The sequence below is a fragment of the Balaenoptera physalus genome, assembly GCF_965194825.1.
Source record: "Balaenoptera physalus genome assembly, chromosome: 4".
Lineage (NCBI taxonomy): Eukaryota > Metazoa > Chordata > Mammalia > Artiodactyla > Balaenopteridae > Balaenoptera > Balaenoptera physalus.
The window spans coordinates 146,698,652-146,722,175 of NC_138891.1; the positions used below are offsets into that span (position 1 = coordinate 146,698,652).

General features: G+C 53.6%; 1 protein-coding gene across 23 annotated transcripts in view; it reads left to right on the forward strand.

Moving 5' to 3' along the window:
• Positions 1-23,524, forward strand: part of DIP2A (disco interacting protein 2 homolog A) — a 92,547-nt gene that overhangs the window by 46,558 nt on the left and 22,465 nt on the right. For 20 of the 23 annotated variants that reach the window (XR_014263417.1, XR_014263418.1, XR_014263419.1 and 17 more), the window contains 14 exons: positions 468-559; positions 3,952-4,062; positions 5,257-5,380; positions 5,726-5,835; positions 6,176-6,278; positions 7,635-7,699; positions 7,921-8,014; positions 8,958-9,077; positions 10,255-10,369; positions 11,713-11,852; positions 15,028-15,164; positions 15,623-15,703; positions 16,171-16,298; positions 18,566-18,680. Coding sequence is in view for 15 of the 23 variants with exons in the window: in XM_082461085.1 (XP_082317211.1) it covers positions 468-559; positions 3,952-4,062; positions 5,257-5,380; positions 5,726-5,835; positions 6,176-6,278; positions 7,635-7,699; positions 7,921-8,014; positions 8,958-9,077; positions 10,255-10,369; positions 11,713-11,852; positions 15,028-15,164; positions 15,623-15,703; positions 16,171-16,298; positions 18,566-18,680 (1,535 nt within the window). In the remaining 8 variants the exon portion in view is untranslated. Of the gene's footprint in view, positions 1-467; positions 560-3,951; positions 4,063-5,256; positions 5,381-5,725; positions 5,836-6,175; positions 6,279-7,634; positions 7,700-7,920; positions 8,015-8,957; positions 9,078-10,254; positions 10,370-11,712; positions 11,853-15,027; positions 15,165-15,622; positions 15,704-16,170; positions 18,428-18,565; positions 18,681-23,524 lie in introns of those variants that run through there. The other 3 variants (XR_014263422.1, XR_014263423.1, XR_014263424.1) reach the window with 2 other exon arrangements.

Consider the following 23,524-nt stretch of genomic DNA (forward strand, 5'->3'; position numbering starts at 1 on the left):
GGACCCACCTCATGAATTGTTGTTGTAAAGGTTAAATGACTTATATGCCACTCTCATAAGGGATATAATTGAGACACATTCAATGACATGAAAGCGCATTCACAGTGCAATGTTGATTGAAAAAACGGTGAAGTATGATCCCATTTCCTAAATATTGTGCATACGTGTGTGTGTGTATACATATATAACAGAAAGAATGCTTTTTTCAGCTGGCTTTTCTATATTCTAAATTTTCTATGATAAAATGCTGTTTTACTTTTCTGTTAAGAAAAATAAATCGGTAAGTTGTTTTTAAGAGAAAACTTCATTGCAGCATTGTGCAAAAATAATTATCAATTGGAAACTACCTGAATTTTCAGCAATAGAGTAATAATGGTATGTTAATGGGATGTTATGATTGCTACATTAAAATGTTAATTATTAGTTTCTTAAATTTTACATTGCTTAGTATTTTTATTTTATTTTAGGCAAACTTTGGAGTCGGAGTTTAAAACTAGCTTATACTCTACTTAATAAACTGACTAATAAGAATGAACCACTACTTAAACCCGGAGACAGAGTAAGTAACCAAATGCACCTTTGTTGGAGTGAGTGAGGATGGAGACTAAAAATCTGTTTCAGTGACATCAGTGTTCTCTCAGCTGTTCAGACTTACAGCATTAATCGAAGGGATTTAAGTCAGCAATGAAAAAATATTAAATGTGGAAAAAGTTTGTGTTGATGTAGATAAAATGATCGTTCCCTTTAGTCTCCCTCATTGCCCATTTCCTGATTCTTAAACCTCTTTTCTCTTTGACTTCATATGTGTTGATTTTAATAAAAATATTAATGTCAGATATTAATCAGTGCTACATTTCCAAAGCTTAAGTTTTGTGAAGAAACGTTGACCTTACTTTGAAATTCTGTGTGTTTTATATTCATCTCCTTCCCTCTTCCATGGGACCAGAACAGAACTCAGAGGAGGCTTGGGGCTTAGTTCCTCGTCCTGCACTGCCCAACGTGGTTGGCAATAGCCACAGGGAGCCGTTTAAATTAACCCAAATTAAATGAAATTAGAGTTTGAGTTCCTTAGTTGCACGAACCCCATTTCCAGGGTCCAGTCCCCGCGTGTGGCTGACAGCTACCACGTGTGATAGCGCGGAGAGAGAACGACTCCACCACTGCGGGAAGTTCTGCTACGCAGCACTGCCCTAGGCAAACTGAGCCAGGCTTGAGGAACCCCGGCGTAGCGGGAGGTCTGGCATGGTGGAAGCCAGCATGCTTAGCAGTGAAATCCCCAGTGAGAAGGGTTGCCTGAGGTCGGGTCACCCAGCAGGGAAGCTGTAGGTTGACAGGGTGGTGTGGGGTCTCAGGCTGCTCTCGAGCCCTCCGTCTTTAATGTGGACCAGTAGCCAAGGACATTTGTGGACGACAAAACTTCAACATGAAAGAGCACAACCAGAGCGCAATGAATGGGGAAAAAAGAAAAGGGGAAGGGGAGTGGGGGGGAGGGAGGAAGAGGAAACAACCAACTTGGAGGAGAGCTAGATACAGAAAACAGGTTTTTTTAAAAAAAATTAGTCTTAATATCCCTGGAGATCTGAGGTGAAGATATTGCCCCATAAATCAACAAGAAGATGCGAGTGGGGGAGACCAAGAGATGGAAAGTAGGAAGGAAAAACAGTGCAGATTAGACTTGATCAAGCAGGCCGACATCTGACTAATAGGACTTCCAGAAAGAGAAGGGGGAACGGAGAGTGGAAAGTTTTTAATGCTAATGATGACGCAAGACTGTGCCCCGGAGCCGGGGGTGAAGGACCGGCGGGCGGTGCGGGGACCCCCACCGAGGCGCCTACCCCAGCGCTGCGTAGGGCAGGGTGCAGGAACCTCGCGGCCTCCTGGGGAAAGCGGGCTGTGCACAGAGGCCAGCAACCCCAGGGGGGCTCGGTTTCTCAGCGTGGCACTGGGGGAGACAGCTGTGCTTCGGAAGCCCAGAGGGAGTGCGGTCTTCCTGGGCAGTCGACGGGTGTGAGGGTGGGGCACCATTCTCAGACAGGTGGGACTCAGAAGCCTGGGCTCTTTCTCACGAAGCTCACAGAGGGAGTGCTTCCGCAAACGAGTGCGCGGTCCAAACAGGAGAGCCACCAGCGCGGCCCAGCGTCCGCGAGCTGCGGGCCAGGAGCAGCCAGGCAGGGCCAGCAGGACGAGGCCCCAGGTGGGCAGGCTGGTCAGCAGCTGGTGAAACCCAGGAGCTTACCTGACTGGTTGGTTATTTAGAAATACTACTGACAGGTTTGACACACCCAGCGGGGCATTTCCGAGCAAGCTGGCCGGTGCACACAGAGGAAGGGAAGCCGGTGAAAGAGGCAGTGGCTGTCACCACCAGAAAGAAGGGGTGAGCTTGGCTGTAGAAACGTAAACAGTACGGGGATGATTCCTCATGATACCTGGCGCTTTAGAACAAACCTGTCGGAACCCCTGACTTATGTTGTGCTTTAAAATGATTCTAAGAATCACTAATTTCTTTCTCTTGAAGAAAGTTCTTGCAAGGACAAGGACTTCCAGATACTTCATTGACTTGCAAGTGAATCCACGTAATTGGGTTAATTATAAAGGATTGATGAGATCACAGTTAGCGATTTAGTGATTGGAAATGAATGGCAAGTTCATCCTCCTGTGATAATATACTTTATAAAAGTGAACAAACACAACTCTTTATAACAGATTCTCTAAGGACAGGTATGTTCTACCAGACATCCAGTCTCGAGGCTAAAGGTCACAGTTCTTAATCGTGGGACAAACGCTATTAACACCAACTTTCAAAGGAGATCTTTACCGTTTTCAACAAACTTATTAGAAACTTGATTTCCAGGCCTCAAGTACAGAATTTTGATACAGATACAGCTTAAATTTTGTCTTATGAAGTACAGGGTTATTAGCTATCCAAGGCCCGGCCCTCAAAGGCCCTGTGTTGTCAGTCCCCTCAAATACTGTTCTGACTTATCATGTACGTTTCGAGCACACTATTATTACAATATTTGGGACTTAGAAAAACCTCATCCCATAAATAGCTTTTAATTTAAGCAGATATTATAAGAAATGGAAATTGGGATGATGGGAGAAGAGAAAGGTGGGGAATGAAGAGGGCTCAGTGTTTGTCTGCAGTAACAGGAAATAAAACACATGTCCGAATACCTTCACACATAAGACACAGCAGTGTGAGCATAGTATCTAAAAATATGAGAGCAGTTGGCAAAAAGAGGATATAAAACATGTTAGAAGTGGCTGCCCTGGGGAGTGGGGAAGGGTGATATGGGTGTAGCTTTTCGTTAGTACTTTTTGTCATTTTAATTCTGTGTTTTAAAACTTTTTTGATAAAAATGTAAGATAAATGTAATAGAATATGTAATTTAAACAGTGGCAGCATGATGACCGGTGGGAGCAGGGAGTGGGCCCCCGTGGAGACTCCGAGAGGGCAGCTGTGGGGGTCTTGCTGAGTTCTGTGCCCACCACCCTCCCCTGTTAACGTTTCGGTCTTGAGCGAAGGTCTGTCCAAGTAAAACGTTGGTGTCAGGATTTTTTCTTTTGGAAGATCTTTCGATAGACTTTGATTCCTGGTTCCCTCTTCATGTCCAGGTGTTTTTCACCTGGGCTACTTGATGGTGGGTGATGGTCCATCGCGGCCTTCCCTGGGTCGCTGCTGCCCAGATGGTCAGAGTGGACGGAGCTGGACCTAGACCCCGCGGGCAGACCCAGCTGCGCTTGCCTTTAGCCCCAGGAGTTTAACATTATTTTGTCGCATGCGGGGTAAAGACCATAACCTAAAGACTGTGTATTAGAAGTTACACGGCTGCAGACACTTAAGGACCAAGGGTTAGCACTCAAAGTAACGTTTTCTGTCTCAGCAGCAGGCATTCAGATGACTGCATTACTCACCAGTGGATTTCGCGGTTTTCCTTTGTACTCTCGTAGGTGGCGCTGGTGTTTCCTAATAGCGACCCCGTCATGTTCACTGTTGCGTTCTATGGGTGCCTCCTGGCAGAGCTGGTTCCTGTCCCCATCGAAGTGCCACTAACAAGAAAGGTAGCAAGTGCGGTGCGGGCCCCAGGTTCACGGTCCCTGAGGCTTCATCCTGAAGTCCACGTGTCCATTCGCAGGCCTTAGTCTGCTCACTCCAGGTGCCGTCTGGAGTCGGGGGACAGGCGGGTGGGGCTCAGAGAGATTAGAGCAGCTTCATCCCCAGACGCTCCTTTTATGTATCTCGCTGGTGACAAGGGCACTGGAACAGCTGTTGGGGGGGCCAGTATGTCACTTGTTTGAATTTCCCAACAGAAACTAACATTTTTTCCTCCAATGCATAGAAGTTGGGATTTGATGAGGGTTTGTTAAATCATTTCTCAAAATGGTGTGTTTATTGATAATAACTTGCATTTCTTGGGGATAAGTAAATCATTACAGAGATGTCTTGTAGCTCACTTCTAAGTGATAGTTTTAAATATATGGCATCTCTTGCATTTCTCTTCACTTCCATAACAGCGAGCAGCTTTCATTGCTGAAATGAATGACTCTGGCCGGGGCAGGGGGCGGGTTGCTGGTGTTCTAGGGAGCTGCGACATTTTAGTTATAAATACAAGTAATCTGATTATTGAAAAATAGATCATTTTAGGAGTCGACTCAGCATGTACTTTAGAAAATCCTAGTTTTCTGTGGTATCCCAGTGTTCAGGCAGTTGTTCACATGAGCATTATCTGCAAGAAATATTCAAGAATCCCAAAGGTAAAGCTTGTGAATAAAAGCAGTATATCCCAAAGGAGAACATATGGTGAACAGATATTTGAATACCGGGATTCTTAGGATAAGACTAGAGTTTGTAAAATTTATAAGAAGAAAATGATAAAACTCTACTGAAGGACATATTCTGTGTGGAAATAATTAAGATTGCTAAAGGTCAGGCCTGCCCATATTAATCTGTAAATTTCAAACACAAATCAAGTGTAAATTTCAATGCTGTTATTTTTGGAGTTTATTAAAACGGTATTAAATGTCATTTGCAAGAAAAAAGTTTAAGAAATTAGCCCATTACCCAGAACTTTATATGTCATGGCAGAAAATATATCTTTCAGATTTAAAAACAATTGTATTTTCTTTGGATGAAAACATAGTATATACCTATAGTATATACCTATACAGGGCTGAATTGTCCTAATTTTCCAAGGGCTGAGAAAAAGAGTTCTGCTCTGTGTGAGCTGAGCGCCTCTGCCTTCTCTGTTTCCGTAGGACGCTGGCAGCCAGCAGGTCGGGTTTCTGCTGGGCAGCTGTGGTGTCGCCCTGGCCCTGACCACGGACGCTTGTCAGAAAGGCCTGCCCAAGGCCCAGACGGGAGAGGTGGCGGCCTTCAAAGGTGGGCCTGGGGGCGGGCAGCGGGCGGCCCAGTTCTCTGCTAACCCGGGCCCTCGGGCGTCCTTTCCTGTCAGCGACCGTTACGGAGACGGAAGGGCCCCCAGGGAAAGCGAGGCTGTGTTCTAGGCCTTGGGGAGTCTTGCTCCTCGCCTGGGTTGGGGTCTGGACCTGTGCTGTCCCGCCTGGGAGCCACTGGCCGTCAGACCTGAGTTCATAACGGTTCAGTGAGGCGAGGCCCCTCGGCTCTCAGCAGCTCGGGCTGCGCGGTGGCCGGCAGAGGTGCCGTTGGGGGGAGCAGAGACCCCTGACCCTCGCCTCTGCCGGGTCCCTGTCTGCGCCCTCACAGGTTGGCCCCCCCTCACCTGGCTGGTGATCGACGGGAAGCACCTGACTAAGCCCCCCAAGGACTGGCACCCATCGGCACAGGACGCGGGGGCCGGGACCGCCTACATCGAGGTAGCGACCTCGCCTGGCGAGGCTGAAACAGACCCCCGTGTTCAGGGCTTGTTCCCCGAGTGTAGCTGCTGCTGCTTAGATCACAGGCGACAGCTTCTGTGCTTTGCCTCTGCCCCAGAAAGATGAGGTGTCCTGTTGGGAACTCACCCAGACCCTCCCCTGAGGACCAGCCTGCGTGCCCTGTTGCCCTCAGTACCTGCCCCAGGTGACCCGACTTCAGCTGAGGGCGTCACCTTGAGGGCCTGGGCATGAAGTGTGCTCCAGTTGAACCGATGGTTGGTGAAGGGGGACGGCCTCCAGAGACATCGCCTAACGAGCTTGTGCTTTTGAAATCTTTCAGTATAAAACCAGCAAAGAAGGCAGCACCGTGGGGGTCGCGGTGTCCCACGCATCCCTGCTGGCACAGTGCCAGGCTCTGACCCAGGCATGCGGCTACTCGGAAGGTGAGGGCGTGGGGCGGCTCTCCGGCCAGGCATAAGGCACCTGGACGCTGTCCCGCATAGCGTCTGCTGTTTAATCCAGGTCGTGCGGCTCGCTTGCTCGGGGACTCTGCTCTCCTGGACGGGTGGAGTGTGGACACTGGCGTTACAGAGCGTGAAACCCACTCACTACCCATTGGTCTGTGCCCAGTGGGCTGGTTCAAGCTGTGCCGTAGCTGAGGGGCAGCGCATTTTGCGTTTTCTTATCGGGACACACTTTTTCTTACTGTTTTCTGTGGCTGGCTTTGGCTTAAGCTGTCACGCACTCGGATGTACCAGTGGAATCTTTGTGGTCAGGGCTTGTCTCTTGGCAATATACAGGCAGCTCCCCCTTTACTGCGAACTATCAGCTATGTAACGTAGAGAACTTTACTTCTTTCCACTAAAATACTGGAATTGAACAAAACTAGGAAGTAAATTGAGTGGTATGTGTAAAATCTGAAATATCAGTGTTTAGAAGCAAGGGCTAGCTGAGGGCACCGGGCAAGACCTCGGTGGACATTTGGAAAAGGATTTTAGGTGTGTTCAAGGGCCTACGTAATTTTTTAAAAATTCTATCAAATCGGGTCCCCTGGTTTTCTTTTTCTTCAGATCCAGTGTTAACCGTACACGTATCACCTATAATTTGGGCTCTTTAGCCAGCAAGGGAACGTGTGTACAGTATTCTCAACAGAATGCAGCAGCATTTCCTGGCACACAAACCAAACTTCCTGTTCACTGTTGGGTGTTCCTTCTGTGGGTGCACCTGGCAGCCCCAGGCTCTGTCCTCTGCCCGAGCTCTGAGCCTCAGGGCTGTGCTGGGAAGCGGCCCTGGGACCCCAGCTACCCCTGCGCCCTACAGCACGCTCGGCACAGCCTCTGGGAGAGAGAGTGGGCAGGAGGGAAGGAACAGCTCTGAAGGGAAGTGACACGGGGAGCCTGTGACGTTTCCCGGGGCTGCAGGATGACGTGAGAAGTGGGGGTGTGCGGGCGTAGGGTTGAGAGGTGAGAGACCCGCCACCGTCCTTCATCTCCACGTCCAAGCCTGCCGCCTCTGGAGTGTACGCTGCCCCCTGTGTTTCCAGACGAGTGATCAGCAGATTCTCCGTTTTAATCCACAGTTGTATGACCTTCTGCTTTTATGTTTTTCCAGTAATTTGAATAACCAAGTAACTTGATAACCAAGATTATTGATTGATTGGTGCATGGCATTTGGGAGCGCTGTGTATCTTTCCTAAAACCCTTATATGTTGATGATGTAATCATCTCAGGGTTTCTCTGAAAATGCACATGACATGAGGAGGGTCACTCGGTGGTTTAACCATCTTTGTCCTCTTTCAGCTGAAACATTAACAAATGTGCTGGATTTCAAAAGGGATGCCGGCCTGTGGCATGGAGTGTTAACAGTGAGTGCTGTACCTAAACGACCTGACTGTGAGAGGGAGGGTTGCTAACGCTTCACGTCCGTGGGTGACACCAAGCCCTGGTAAAGCTGATGGAGTAGCCCTTAGTCGTGCTGGTGTGAGCCGTGTCTCTGCACTGAGCCGTCCTTTGGGCAGAGCTCTGATGCTCTCTGTGCCTTTCCTGGCGGGTCTGTGCGCAGCCCCGACCGCTCGCCTCTTTGCAGAGTGTCATGAACAGGATGCACGTGGTCAGCATCCCGTACGCGCTGATGAAGGCCAACCCACTCTCCTGGGTTCAGAAAGTGTGTGCGTATCAAGGTAACGCGAGGAGCACCATCTCTCGATTCACCCTTCATTAGGGAAGTCTCTTTGATTTCATCTTTGGCGATTAAGAAAAAATAAAGCAGCATGCAGAACCGCAGGCGTGTGTGGGCCGGGGCCAGGCTCCCCTACGCCGTGGTGGGTCTGAGTCGCCGGCCCTGGGGAGCTGGGGGGTCGTGGAGGACAGCTCTTTTCTGCAAGGGCCGTAGACTCCTAACTTTATTCTCTCACAGAAATGCTCCTAATTCTTAGTTCTTGAGGTGGCTTTGATTTGAAGTTAGGGCTCTTCAAGCCACCAGTAGCAAAGCTGTTTACTCATAGCGGCTTATGACCCAGAGTGAGGGGGCTGCCCGTGGGGCCCCGCCTGCCCTGCTGTCCACCTGTGGTCAGTCGGTGCTTCCCCAGCACGGCCACACCTGTGTGGTCTGAGCGTCCCTCTGGCTCTGCTTCGGTAGAGCTCGGGGGCACCATTAGTCCCCCCTGAGGGGGACTCGGGTTTTCGTCGCACTGACTGGTCCCGGGTGGCCGTGTGCTTGTCCACTGCACTGATGATGGTGCCGGTTAGCAATGTGACGTGGGCCGTGCTCTGCAGCGTGCTGGGCGCTGTCTCTGTTTACCCTGTCTAACGGAGGAGAACCAGAGTCCGGTGGGGCGTTTGGCAGGTGCCTCTGCTGGTGAGAGCAGGGCCGGGAATGAGGCCCAGCCCGTCTGTTCACATCGGGGGCCGCCCCGCAGCCCCACGTCCCCGGGGCCCCCAGCACAGGGCAGGCCCAGCCTCGCGGCCGTGGGAGGGGCAGGTGTGGGGAGAACAGAGAGGCTCCAAGAGAGAATCAGTTGCGAACGAGCGAGTCGATCTCTAGGTAGGCCGGGCGGCAGGGAGCACGCGGCCTGCTCTGTGTGCTCGCGCCCCTGACGCAGGCGCGCCCCCGCCCCCCCGCAGCCCGGGCCGCGCTGGTGAAGTCCCGCGACATGCACTGGTCGCTCTTGGCTCAGCGAGGTCAGAGGGGCGTCAGCCTCAGCTCCCTGCGCCTGCTGATCGTGGCCGACGGCGCGAACCCGTGTGAGTACCGCCCACCCCACCCCTGCCCCCGCCCCCACCGGCCTGGCCGCCCCACGTCCTCCCGGGCTCTGTGCCCCGGTCTCTGCTCGGGGCCCAAGAGGAGCCGCTGGTTGTGCAGGGCCTGCCCGGGGTGTCCTGGGGAGCCTTGGTTGACCTTTGGTGGGGTTTCCAGGCAGCACAGAACCGGGGGGGGGCGGTGGTGGGAGTTTTCTCACTGCTTTAACACCTGTGTGTCACTGTTCGTGCACTGAATCCGCCCTGGACCAGAGGCTGCCTTTCATCTAATCCCCTGTCCAGCTGTGGCCCCGACACTCGGGAGGGAACCCTACCTTCTAGCACCCCAAAGCCTCTCCTTCTCTCCACCCACCCCGAACCCCGAGGGCCCCGCCGTCCTGCCTCCAAAGCACCAGGAGCTGCCGGCTTCTCTGAGCCTCCACTGCGGTGCACCCGTCGAGCCACCAGGAGCCCCTCCCCGGGCTGCTGCCCCCCAGACCCCAGATCCCGCCACTCCGAGTGCCCGTCTCTTCCCTGTAGCTCCGAGCCCTCTGGACGGTCTTGTGTGTCCTCTGCTGGACACGAGGACCCATGACCAGGTCCCCTCCTTCCCTGCAGCCTCGCTGTGCAGAGGGTGCAGGTCGTGGTGCAGCCCCGGGGCCCCAGTGGGTGCAGGGCTGTGCTGACGCAGGCCCTGAGCGGGCAGCACCCAGCCTCCTAGGAGCTGAGTTTTCATGGCCCGGTGACGCTGGCAGAGAAGCAGGGACAGAGAGCTAGGCTGCGCCCGCAGGAGAGGCACGGCAGGGCCGCTTGGCAGAGGCTGCAGTTCCGAGGCACGCCCAGGAGAGGGCGCGCACGTGGCCGGGGCCTCATGCGGTGGAAGGTTCGGCTGCGGGCAGCTCTGTTAGTGCCCTGGGTCACCTCCCCTTTGGCAGAGCTGCCAGGAGGCGGGTGAGGCCATGGGTTAGACCTCAGAGACAATGCGGGGCTGAGAGTTGGCTTCTTGTTTGCTGGCGATTTGAGAACGTGCCCTGTTTTTCATGGAAAGGGCCCCACCCGCTCCCCATGAGACTTTGACTGTGAGGTGAAGGGGTGCAGCCTCCAGGCCCGGCGCCAGGCGTCCCCCACGCCGGGTGCCCGTCGGCCTTGCGCTCAGCTCTTGCGTCCACTCTGTCTCACGCAGGGTCCATCTCCTCCTGTGACGCATTCCTCAACGTCTTCCAAGCCAGAGGGCTGAGGCCGGAGGTGATCTGTCCCTGCGCCAGTTCTCCGGAGGCGCTCACGGTGGCCATCCGCAGGTAGACCATCCTGTAGACGCTTAGTTCTTCCTCGTTCAGCCAAATTACCTGTGGTAGCAAATTTGGTTGATCTGTTCCTGAGCAGGAGAAATTGAGAGCAGTGCCCGGCCCTGGGCCCGTTTCCCAGGTGTGTTGGTGTTGTAATGGGGCAGCCCCAGGTGCCACGTCCAACAGCCTGTGTTGGCTGCACGTCCCACACCGGCCTGGTTTGTGGTGCAAGTTCGATAGCGGCTCCCTGGGTCGCGATCTCTGGATTCTTGCAGCACGCGGGCTGGTTTTCCCGAGCGCTCCTCAGATCAGGAAGGCCTTGTGTCCCGCAGTAAACACTGCAGCCAGGACTCGCCCCTGTTCCAGGAAAGGGTGGCTGGCGGCCAGTGCCCGTCAGCTGTGGACGGGGGTCTGTGCCTGCGGGACCCTTGACCTCCCAGTGATGCCCCCTGGCCCCACCGCCCCCAGGCCGCGTCCTCTCTGGGCTCATCCGTGTTGCTCCCCAGGCCCCCGCAGGTGTGCCCCTCGGCTCACCTTCCTGCCCGGGTCGTCCACGCTGCCCTGAGCGCCATCCTCGGGTAGAGGGCAGCATGCTCGCAGCTGAGGGTGACTTAGTGTTAATTTTCTACCCTCAACTCAGATTAGCCTCAGCTGTGGTCTTGTGTTATGTCTGTGTATTTATAAATAGTAGTGTAAGTGATGGTAAAATTTTAGTAATAATTAGCGTTAAAAACAACATCTTTATTCTTCACAGGGAATAAGGTGTTCTTCGTTCCTTTGTTCTATGGTGGTTTCTTGTGCTCAGCAGAGTAGCGTTTTCCCGCTGGAGGAGACATGACGTTTGTCTCTCAGCGTCCTGGTTCCTGCTGCTGCGAAGCTAATCAGGCCCAAACTTGGTGTCGCAAACAGCAGCAGTCACTTTACTCCCTCTCCTGCTTCCTGTGGTCAGGAGTCGGGAAGGGCTGCTCGGGGCAGTTCTGCCAGCCGTTCGAGGGTCTCGGGCTGGGGAGTGGCCAGCCCTTCGTTCTTCCTGCCTGCGGCCCCGGGCTCCTTGCCCTGGTTTTGGTGCCCGCAGGCTTGCTCCCAGGAATCGGTTGCCCTGCTCACCTGCTGCTCGGGGCTCCGGGGGACGTCCCAGGACGGCCTGGTGGAAACGTCCTTGCGGCCCACCGGGCCCCCCTGTGGAGGAGTGCGTGGGGGGAGCGTTGCGCAGACCTGTGGGGACACGCGCTGCCCCCGAGGCCCTGCAGCCAGCACAGATGGGCACCTGGCTGCTCATCGTCCTGCCGGCAGGGGGCCGTGGTCCCACGCCCACGGGCTCTGTCCCCGCGTCAGTGAATCCGCTTTGTTTCCAGGCCGCCTGACCTGGGGGGCCCTCCTCCAAGAAGAGCTGTGCTGTCGATGAGTGGCCTCAGTCACGGGGTGATCAGACTGGACGCGGAAGAGAAGCTCTCGGTCCTGGCGGTTCAGGACGTCGGTCAGGCGATGCCTGGAGGTGAGGTCGCAGCTGGGGATGGTCTTGTCCTGCGGCCGGGTGGCAGCAAGGGCTCTGGAGCTCGCGAGCACCGGAGGGCTTCAGATGATCCCCCGTGTGAATTGGGATTTTAATTCGTAACATATTTTTTGTCTTTGGCCTCCCTTCGTATCACGTTAAAGTTGTGCTAAGATACGGGGTGTGTCTACGGCCTGTGAACCGGACTCTGGTCCCCACCGTTGGGGAAGTAGTGCCAGAGCTCGGGCTCCAGGTGCTCGCCCCGTGCCAGGCAGTCGTCACGCCTCCCCCGAGGCCAGGCGCCAGCCTCAGGCCCCTGGACGTGTGCAGGTAACCCGGTGATGCGACTGTCTCTACGTCCTGACAAGGGCCTGCTAGGGGGGCAGTGTGGCCCTGAAGGTTCCCAGGGGTCCCCGTGCTTCCAGAAAGGCCCCGGGCCTGGATGACGCGTGCGTCGCGGGGTGTCTGTGCCGCCGTGGCAGCCAGCCAGCGCAGGAAGGTGATGGCGCTGTGCCCTGCAGCTCCCCCGCAGGCGCGAGCACACGCGGGACCCCGTGCAGGGTCATGGGGGAGAGTTAAGAGCAGAGCCTGGCCCGGGAGCCCCTGTGGCATTGTGAGTTGGGGAGCGCCCCTCACCGTGGTGACCCCGCGGCTGCTCCAGCTTCCCCCCTCCCCGTGCCGGCCCCTCTGGGCTCCGGGCAGCTGGCTAAGCCACCTGGTCACCTCCGGAGAGCGGCCCCATCTCTGCGTCCATCGCCCCGTCCGCTGCTCCCCGGGGTACAGGGCCTGCATGGGCCGGGCGTGAGCCGCCCACGCTCGGGGGCCGGCTGGGAACCAGCGGGAGGGCCGCGGGCCGCGGGCCGCGGTCTGGGCCTGTGCGTGTGCCAGAGGTCGGACACGTAGAACAAGGCTGGACGTTTGAGTTTGTTTCTAGTTCCACTTTTTTAGAAGCGTGAGTTGTGTTTTTTCCTGGCCTAAGTCTACCAGAAGTAAGGACTCATCGGTTCTGTAGAGGCAGGAACTCCAGCATAAACGTTTTATGAGGGGTAAAGAGCAGAGTCTTTCTGATCTTCAGTTGTTATGTGGCGAGCACAGGAATTCTTTAGAAGATGGCGAAATATTGTAATAGGTGATTCTTTTGATTGAAAGTATAAGGACTTTCATAGTGGGGCTCGTTTTATTCTTAAACTTGGACCAGGTTCTGTGTGTGTGCCCACGCTCCCTCAGGCACGTGTGTGCTCCCTCAGGTATGTGTGTGTGTGTGTGTGGTGTGTGTGCACGTGCTCCCTCAGGGGTGTGTGTGTGTGGTGTGTGTGTGCACGTGCTCCCTCAGGGGTGTGTGTGTGTGGTGTGTGTGCGCACGTGCTCCCTCGTGTGTGTGTGTGTGTGCTCCCTCAGGTGTGTGTGCACACGCTCCCTCAGGGGTCTGTGTGTGTGTGTGGTGTGTGCACGTGCTCCCTCACGGGTGTGTGTGTGTGGTGTGTGTGTGGTGTGTGTGCACGTGCTCCCTCAGGTGTGTGTGTGTGTGGTGTGTGTGCACGTGCTCCCTCAGGGGTGTGTGTGTGTGGTGTGTGTGTGCACGTGCTCCCTCAGGGGTGTGTGTGTGTGGTGTGTGTGTGCACGTGCTCCCTCGTGTGTGTGTGTGTGTGCTCCCTCAGGTGTGTGTGCACACGCTCCCTCAGGGGTCTGTGTGTGTGTGTGGTGTGTGCACGTGCTCCCTCACGGGTGTGTGTGTGTGGTGTGTGTGTGGTGTGTGTGCACGTGCTCCCTCAGGTATGTGTGTGTGCTCCCTCGGGTGTGTGTGTGTGGTGTGTGTGCACGCGCTCCCTCAGGTGTGTGTGTGTGTGGTGTGTGTGCACGTGCTCCCTCAGGGGTGTGTGTGTGTGGTGTGTGTGTGCACGTGCTCCCTCAGGGGTGTGTGTGTGTGGTGTGTGTGCGCACGTGCTCCCTCGTGTGTGTGTGTGTGTGCTCCCTCAGGTGTGTGTGCACACGCTCCCTCAGGGGTCTGTGTGTGTGTGTGGTGTGTGCACGTGCTCCCTCACGGGTGTGTGTGTGTGTGTGCATGTGCTCCCTCGGGGTGTGTGTATGTATGTGCACGTGCTCCCTCAGGTGTGTGTGTGCACGTGCTCTCTCAGGTGTGTGTGTGCACATGCTCCCTCAGGTGTGTGTGTGCACGTGCTCTCTCAGGTGTGTGTGTGTGTTGTGTGCATGCACTCCCTCAGGTGTGTGTGCACACGCTCCCTCAGGGGTCTGTGTGTGTGTGTATGTGCACGTGCTCCCTCAGGTGTGTGTGCACACGCTCCCTCAGGTGTGTGTGTGTGTGTGTTGTGTGCACGTGCTCCCTCAGGTGTGTGTGCACACGCTCCCTCAGGTGTGTGTGTGTGTGTGTGTTGTGTGCATGTGCTCCCTCAGGTGTGTGTGCACACGCTCCCTCAGGGGTCTGTGTGTGTATGTGCACGTGCTCCCTCAGGTGTGTGGGTGGTGTGTGTGCACGTGCTCCCCTGGGTGTGTGTGTGTGTGTGCACGTGCGTGCACACGCTCCCTCGGGTGTGTGTGTGTCTGTGGCCGGGACTGTTGCAGCTCTGAGTCAGTGAGGACCTGGGGGGTCTTGTTTTCGGCAGATGCACAGCCTTCTCTGTGTCAGCCCCAGGGTTGTGTTACCACGGCACGCAGGGGCTGTCCCTTTTGGTCTGGTTGTGCTGTGGGCGGGGTCTCTGTTGGTTTAGAACGCAGGCGAGCACGTGGATCTGGGGGGAAACGCACGCGCAGCAGCGCCAGCCTCTGCTGCCTGCCCTCCTGAGGCTCTGGGCCACAGGCGGCCACGTGGGCGGGCGTGCTGCTTGGTGAAGACAGAAGGGGGTCACGGGGCCGCGGGAGGGGCCCACGCTCAGGTGGGGTTGTCAGGCCTGGTGTGGGAGCCAGCCCGAAAGGCCAAGGTGCGAGCGGATGGCACCTCCCATCTCCTGCGGGTTCAGGAGGGCGGTGCCGGGGGGATGACAGAGCCCGCGTGACTGGGAGCGTTTCTGTCACCTTCACATACCGCGTGTGGAACACGCAGGCTTGTGGTCAGCGGGGTGTGAGTGTCCACCCTGCAGAGGCCAAGCCCGCGGGTCTCTGGGCATGACCCATCTCGGTGTCCTCTTAGTTCGTGCCCTTGAGGGTTGTTTTCTCTCTTTAGCTAACGTGTGTGTTGTGAAGGTGGAGGGGATCCCTTATCTCTGTAAAACCGATGAAGTTGGAGAAATCTGCGTCAACTCCAGCGCGACGGCGACAGCGTACTATGGGCTGCTCGGGATCACAAAGAACATCTTTGAGGTCCGTGCCTGGTCCCTACCTTTGTGCTGAAGTCGAGTCCACAGCTGCGGAGGGGTGGGAGGGGACAGTGCGTAGGGCTGGCTCTGGCAGGCCAGCCCTACGCGGGCGCCTCGTGCCCCTGACGGATCCAGGTTGGCCCAGGGAAACCGGCCTCTGGGCTGGAGCCGTAGGGTCATCAGGAGAGCCCAGCGAGTGTCCCCCAGCCCCCAGGCCGGGACGGGACAGGCCGGGAGGGGGAGCACAGGCCGTGGAGGCCAGGAGCCTGATGGAGGTCTCACCAGACGGCAGGGACTTTGGCCCTGGTGGGAGCCCCTTCCCCTCCAGGGAGACACTGTGATGCCCATCTGAGGAGGCATGCCCGGCGTGGGCAGCGCATGCCGGGCCCTCTCTCTCCCCCGCCTGCCGCTCACTTGACCCCTGTGGACCACGCCTGACCTTGTCCTCTCCACTCTGTGCAGACTGTCCCAGTCACAGCAGGGGGTGCGCCCATCTCCGACAGACCTTTCACCAGGACGGGGCTGCTGGGCTTCATCGGGCCTGTGAGTATGTCCCGCTGGCAGACCTGGGCCTGCAGATGGGCTCAGAGCTGGGGAGGGGTGCTGCTCCGCGTCCCCTGTGCACAGGACCCCCACCCCCGACAGAGTCCCGGCCTCCAGAACGTCACTGGGGCCGAGCTGGGGAGCCCTGTCTATAACACAGGAGCATCAAGTCCTTAACAGACTTCACCCTCAGCTGCATTCCCATCTCTGACCTTTCCGGTGCTGACGCCTGCCCTGGGTGCCCCCGTGCACCCCCCGTCCCCCCACAAAGCCCGCCAGGCTTAGGGCCCCTTTACCCCTGGTGGCCCCTGCCCACAGTCTCCCTGGGCAGGGAGACTGTGGGCAGGGGTTTCCGCTGGCCCTGTCTGTGAGTTACTTGGTCTCTGAGCTGTCGGGTCTCTGTAGCAGGGCCTGAGCCACAGGGCCTGCCCACGTGTCCGGGGCCCGACCAGCATCCTTGCCTTCAGGATAACCTGGTCTTCGTCGTGGGCAAGCTGGACGGGCTGATGGTGGTGGGGGTCCGCAGACACAACGCGGACGACATCGTGGCCACCGCACTGGCCGTGGAGCCCATGAAGTTTGTCTACAGAGGCAGGTGATGCGCTGCGGGTCCCCTTGCCGTGCCTTTAGGTTCCTTCTCTAGTTAACCTTCGAGAGGTCTCCTGCAGTGGAAGGAAAGCCCAGTGATGTGAATACACAAAACCTAAACACTCCCGTTCATCAGAGGAACGTCACAAAGAACAGGATGACATTTGCAGCGAGGAGGCCAGAGCTGGAGTCCTCACCGTCCACAGAGCTCGTGGTTCCTTAGAGGCTGAGATCCAGACCTTGACCTGGGCACGGAGACCGGGCCCAGACGCCACACGGGGCACAGTGCACGTGAGGGCGAGGGCACCTGGGCAGCTGCCCGAGAACCTCGGGAGTGCAGCCTGGAGCGGAGGGCGCCCTTTTCCCTGAAATCACCCGAGGCCGTTCTCTCCTGGGATAGAGTCAGTTCACCTTCTCTGAATGTGTTAGGCAATCACTTCACAGATTCTCATGTCTATAGAGCACGTAAGGGGGCCCCTGGCCTGGGCCCTGGGCGGCTGGGGCGGGGAGGGGGCACCCTGTCCAGCTCGTCCAGCTCCGAGCTCTTTGTCCTGGAGGAGGTGGCCCCTTCTCTTAGCTGGTCCACTCAGCCACTGCATTTCTTCATTTTATTCTTCTCAAGGTAGTGCTTTCGTTACTCAAACTAGGGTGCCTGTGAGCCTGGCTGGAGCCTTCCTTTGAACATACCTTAAAGAAACGATCAGGGAATTCTGCCAGTGGTAGGTCAGCGTGGTCTGCCGGCCCTTCCCCGCGTCAGGATGACGGCCGCGTATAAGCACTCGGGAGAAACCAGCAGGGCGGGCAGGCCTGGTGGGCGCGTGCAGCCTGGAGCCGGGGCGCACAGGACTCACAGCAGAAACCGAGACACCGTGAGTGCAAGTGTCCACCGAGGGGACGCCGGGGTCGCCCGCGCCCGCTCCTGGGTGCGTTAGGGAGCCTCGCATGGCCACTGACACCAGATGGCAGCTGGAGGGGACGCTGGCCCAGCGACTAGCGGGGGTGCAGGGCGGTCGCCCCCGCGGATGGAGAGGTGGCCTGCGTGCCTCCGCCAGGGCGGAGCTGAGCACTGGCGAGGTCGCGGCGTCACGACAGAAGCCTGTTTAACGGATGGAGTAAACGCAGGGCAGAGGCGGCTGTGGAGTGAGCTGACACGCTGGAAAGCCAGATAAAGAAATTTCTCCAGAAGTCAAGAGATAGAAAGTTTAAAAGAAAAATTAAGAGGGAAGCAGAGCAAGAAGGGCTGGCATCCTGAGAGCAGACTCAGGGTGGAGGGTGCATGTCTGGACCCTGAGGAAGGGGGCCTGTGGGGTGGGCCTCCAGCCAGGATGCGTCAGACTCCCCGGCAGAGGGGCCGGAGCGAGAGGATGACTGTGCAGTAACGTTTTAAGTTTTTCAGAGGAACTTTTAACCTAGATTTTATATTCATCCCAAGATGTCGCTTAATTGTGCGGTTGCAGTAAAAGTATTCTTGGGTACGTAAGGTTCAGAAGTTTTGTCACAAAAAGACCATGTTTGTGAAAACACTTTTGGGTGAGGTACTAAGAGAAACAAGATGTGTGAAAGTAAGGAAATGTTAATACTGGGTAAAGTTTGTTGCATTAAAGAGAGTGGGTGCACGTGTGTGCGTGTGCGTGCCTGTGTGTGTGCGTGCCTATGCGTGTGCCTGCGTATGCGCGTGCCTGTGCACGCAGCAGCCAAAGGAGCAGCCAGAGAAGGTAGGTCTGTGAGGGCCCAGAGCTAGCTTGGCAGCCGTGCCAGCAGGATGGGCGTGATGGGGACACAGATGCTTGTCTCATAAAGAAAAAGAGAATCCACTCAAAGTCCAAAGGAAGAAAAAGGCAACACAGAGAAAAGGAGAACATGTTGAACTTCTTCGATAAGCCATGAGAAAGACAACCACTGACGTCAGTCACAGACATGAGCAGAGTGATGAGTGGTGAGAGATTTCGCCTGGACTAAGAAATAGATAATTAACAGAACTTCTAGACAGAGATTTTTGCATAAGGAAGTACATCACATAGATTAACATTGCAATTAAGGAAAACCTTCTTTTACAACGTGTGCCTGGTGGTTTGCTGTGCACTGAAGTCCTTTCTGTTTTGTGAATCGAAACTTATTTCATCCACATTGGAGGAGGTTCGTGGCTTCTTCCCTTTAAATTCTGTTGGACAGCGTCTTCCTCCAGCCCTGCTGCGGCTTCCGTGTGGGCGGGACGGGGCGTCTGCGTCCCGGCCCCCCTTGCTGGGTGGTCATCTCTGTCCCTTCCTCCCCCAGGATCGCGGTGTTCTCCGTGACAGTGCTGCACGATGACCGGATCGTGCTGGTGGCAGAGCAGCGGCCTGACGCCTCAGAGGAAGACAGCTTCCAGTGGATGAGCCGTGTGCTGCAGGTGGGTGCGTGTGGGCACACGGTGGGCACTGGCTGAGCGCGGGCTGCCCCTCGAGGTGAGGGGCGACCCCGCGGAGCTGCCGTCCACCGGGGTGAGAGATGCAAACTTGCACGCGTCGGTGTTTCCACCGCTGTGCTTTGAGAATTTCAAACGTGTAGCAAGGCTGGAAGCGTAGCCCAGTGAACCCCTCGCGCCCGGGCTGGGGCTCCGCGTGCTTCCCACCTCGTGACACCCGTTCGACACGCACGTGCCCTCGGCCTCACCCTCGTGCTGCACGCTGTCCTTCCCTACACGTCCACGTTTACATCCTTAAATACTGAACTAGATTCAACAAGTTCTTTTGCGGGGAAGGGAGTAAACTTTGCCTGCAGTAAAGAGCACAAACTAAATGTCCACTCAGCTTTACTGAATGTAACTTACATGTAGAAGGAGCCCATTTTCAAGTGTCCAGGTTGATGAGTTTTGACAAATGTACGCACCCCGGTAACCACAGGTAAGAGTGCTCCCGTCTAACGGGGAATCGCTGGCTGCTTTGTGTCGCCGGGGGTGAGCCCTGCCCCCGCCCTGGACGTCCGTGCGCACGAATCTCAGTGTGGGCTCCTGGTCTGGCATTCTTTCCCTCAGCATCACGTTTGTGTGGTTCCTCGTGGTGTGTGGATCAGTGGCTCATTCCTTTTTATTGCCAACTTGTGTTCTTTTGCTTATCCGTTCACACCTTGGTGGACATTGGGTTGTTAATTTTTGGCTATTGTGAATAAGGCTACTGTGGACAATAGTGTACAAATCTTTGGGTGAATTTCAGTCCTGGCGGCTTTTCAGGGAAGCCCTCTGGTGTCCCGACAGCTCCGGTTGGTTGTGTGGCATGTGCTCGGCCCCGGCCACCTAAGAAAGGACACTTGTACAGAGCAGACAAGGTCCAGTGTCAGGGAGGCCAGGGAGCTCTGAGCTTCAGAACGTAGGTTTTTCTACTAATATTTACAACGTTTATTTTTAATGAAAATTTTTAATGTTTTGTTATGGAATATTTCTAATATACGAAACATACAAAAGAGTGTAACAACCCCTGTGTGTCCATCGCTGCTTCAGCAATGACCAGTCAAGGCCCCAGCCGTGCCCTGCCCATCCTCCCCGCTTCTCCCTAGGGAGCGCTTTGAAGCAAATCCCGGACTCACAGATTTACCTGTAAATTTGAGTGTCTCTTTCTTTAAAAAAGAAGTACCAGTATCACATCTTAAAAATTAACAATAAAATTTTTATTCAGGTATAATTGCCATGTAACACTGTATTAGTTTCAGGTGTACCACATAGTGATTTGATTTTGTACATAATAATGAAGGAGTCACTACAATACGTCTAGTTAATGTCCATCAACACACAGAGTTACAGAATTTTTTTCTCGTGGTGAGAACTTCTAAGATCTACTCTCTTAGCAACTTTGAAACACACGGCACAGCAGTATTAACTACAGTCCCATGCTGTACGTGGCACCCCCAGCACTTACCACCTTATAACTGGAAGTTTCTCCCTTTTGACGCCTTCACCCGTTTCTCCCACCCACCACCCCTCACCTCTGGCAACCACCAATCTGTTCTCTATGTCTATGAGCTCATCTTTTTGTTTTTGTTTTTAGATTCCACATATAAGAGATCATATGTTTTTGTCTTTCTTCGTCTAATTTATCTCACTTAGCATAATGCTATCAAGGCCCATCTGTGTTGTTGCAAATGGCAAGATTTCATTCTTTTTTATGGCTGAGTAATATTCCTCTGTGTGTGTGTGTGTGTGTGTGTGTGTGTGTGTGTGTGTGTGTGTGTATACCACAGTTTCTTTATCCATTCATCCATTGATGGATGCTTAGGTATGTTGGCTATTGTAAATAATACTGCAATGAACAGAGGGGTGCATATATTTTTTTCAAGTCAGCATTTTGGTATTTTTTTATTTACTTATTTATTTATTTTTGGCTGCGTTGGGTCTTCGTTGCTGCGCGTGGGCTTTCTCTAGTTGCGGCAAGCGGGGGCTACTCTTCGTTGCGGTGCACAGGCTTCTCATTACGGTGGCTCCTCTGGTTGCAGAGCATGGGCTCTAGGCACGTGGGCTTCAGAAGTTGTGGCACGTGGGCTCAGTAGTTGTGGCTCTTGGGCTCTAGAGCGCAGGCTCAGTAGTTGTGACGCACGGGCTTAGTTGATCCGCGGCATGTGGGATCTTCCCGGATCAGGGTTCAAACCTGTGCCCCTGCATTGGCAGGTGGATTCTTAACCACTGCGCCACCAGGGATGTCCAGCATTTTTGGGTTTTTTCCAATAAATACCCAGAAGTGGAATTGGTGGATCATATAGTAGTTCTATTTTTAGTTTTTTGAGGAACCCCCATACTGTTTTCCATGGCAGCAGCACCAGTTTACTTTCCAACCAACAGTGCACGAGGGCTCCCTTTTCTCCACACCCTCACCAACACTTGTTATTTTTTGTCCTTTTGATAATAGCCATTCCAACCAGTGTGAGGTGATATCTCATTGTGGTTTTGATTTGCATTTTCCTGATGATTAGTGATGTTTAGCATCTTTTTATATACCTGTTGGCCATTTATATGTCTTCTTTGGAAAAATGTCTATTCAGGTCCTCTGCCCATTTTTTAATTGAAATATTTGATTTTTGTTTTTGGTGTTCTTTTTGCTATAGAGTTGTATGAGTTTCTTACGTATTTTGGATCTTAACCCTTATCAGATATATTATTTGCAAATATTTTCTCCCATTCAATAGGTTCCTTTCCTTTTGTTGATGGTTTCCTTTGCTGTGCAGAAACCTTTTAGTTTGATATAGTCCCACTTGTTTATTTTTGCTCTTGTTGCTTTTGCTTTTGGTGTCAAATCCAGAAAAGTCATCACCAAGACTGATGTCAAGGAGTTTACCATAGCCTATGTTTTATTCTAGGAGTTTTACGGTTTCAGGTCTTACATTCAAGTCTTTAATCTATTTTGAATTAGTTTTGTGTGTGATGTCCAGTTTTCCCAACACCATTCATTGAGGGGGCTCTCTTTCCCTGTTGTCTGTTCTTGTCTCCTTTGTTGTAAGTTAACTGACCACATATGTGTGGGATTATTCCTGGGCTCTCTGTTCTGTTCCACTGACCTACCTCTGTTTCTGTGCCAATACCACACTGTTTTGATTACTATAGCTCTATGATGTTTGAAATCAGGAAGCATGATACTTCTAGCTTTGTACTTCTTTCTTAAGATTGCTTTGACAATTCAGGGTCTTTTGTGGTTCCGTACAAATGTTAGGAGTGTATTTTCTAGTTCTGTGAAAAATGTCATGGGTATTGTGATATTGCATTAAATCTGCAGATGGCTTTGGGTAGTATGGACATTTCAACAATATTAATTCTTCCAATCCATGAACTCAGAATATCTTTCCATTTATTTGTGTCTTTTTCAATTTCTTTCATCAGTGTCTCATAGTGTACATGTGTCCTTCACCTCCTTGGTTAAATTTATTCCTAGGTATTTTGTTCTTTTGGATGTAATTGTATATATAATTATATATATATATATATAATTAAATATTTAGTCACTATTCAAATTTCCCGGATTATCTGATGTTTAGTATGTGTGTTAAACTCAGGATCAAAATAAGGTGAAAATTGCACTTGGTGGGGCCTGGTTTTTAAGTCTTTTTTAATCTATAGACTCCTCTTCTGTCATATTTTTCTTGCAGTTTGTTTATTGACAGAGGCAGGTTGTTTGTCCAGCACGTCTCCCCGTCCTGGGCTCTGACGGCTGTGCCTCTGCGGTGTCACTCAGTGTGCTGCTCTGTCTCCTGTATTTCCTGCGTGTCGGTGGGTAGATCTTGAGGCTTGATCAGACTCGGGCTCGATTTTCTGGCTGACAGTCTCATGGGAGGTGGCATGTTGTGTCTGCTGGTTTGTTAGGGCTTCATGGGGCTGCTGCTTCAATTCTGTTCCTTCCTCATCGTTAACGCAGCAGCTTTGGAAGGGTCTTCTACAAAGAGCGCTGAAGTCGCCGGGGGACCTGGAGGTTGTGCAGGAACGCGAGATCCAGGGTTGATTTCAGGGTCCTGAGCTGGCTTCCTGGAGATGTTTTGGCTTTTGTCTCACTATGAACTAGTGGATTATAGTTGTTATATATATATATTTTTTTTTAAATTAATTAATTAATTTATTTATTTTTGGCTGTGTTGGGTCTTCGTTTCTGTGTGAGGGCTTTCTCCAGCTGTGGCGAGCGGGGGCCACTCTTCATCGCGGTGCGCAGGCCTCTCACTGTCGCCGCCTCTCCCGTTGCGGAGCACAGGCTCCAGACGCGCAGGCTCAGTAGTTGGGGCTCACGGGCCCAGTTGCTCCGCGGCATGTGAGATCCTCCCAGACCAGGGCTCGAACTCGGGTCCCCTGCATTGGCAAGCAGATTCCTAACCACTGCGCCACCAGGGAAGACCTATAGTTGTTATATTTTTGACAATGGTCAGTGGGAGCCTCTTCAGATTGGCTCTTGAGTCCTTTAGACACACCTCCTGGGCTCTTTGAGGCCACACCCAGGAACAGGAAGCTCGATTCCTGGGGAGGTGGTGCATTTTGTGTCCTAGACCTGACACTACTGAGGCCCCGCTGCCTTCTAGGGGAAATGGAATTTGGGCACTGTCTGGGAACTTGATGTTACTGGCTTTTTTCAGTGGGCAGAGTAGGAGATGATGCCCACCTGCTTACAAGATTACCTGCATCATGAGTTTATGCTGCTAGTTCCAGCTCAAGACCTCAGGGTTTTTTCTTAAGTCACCAATCTTTCTCCACAATGAAAAATTGCAGTGGTGATACTTCCAGCAGAAGTACTC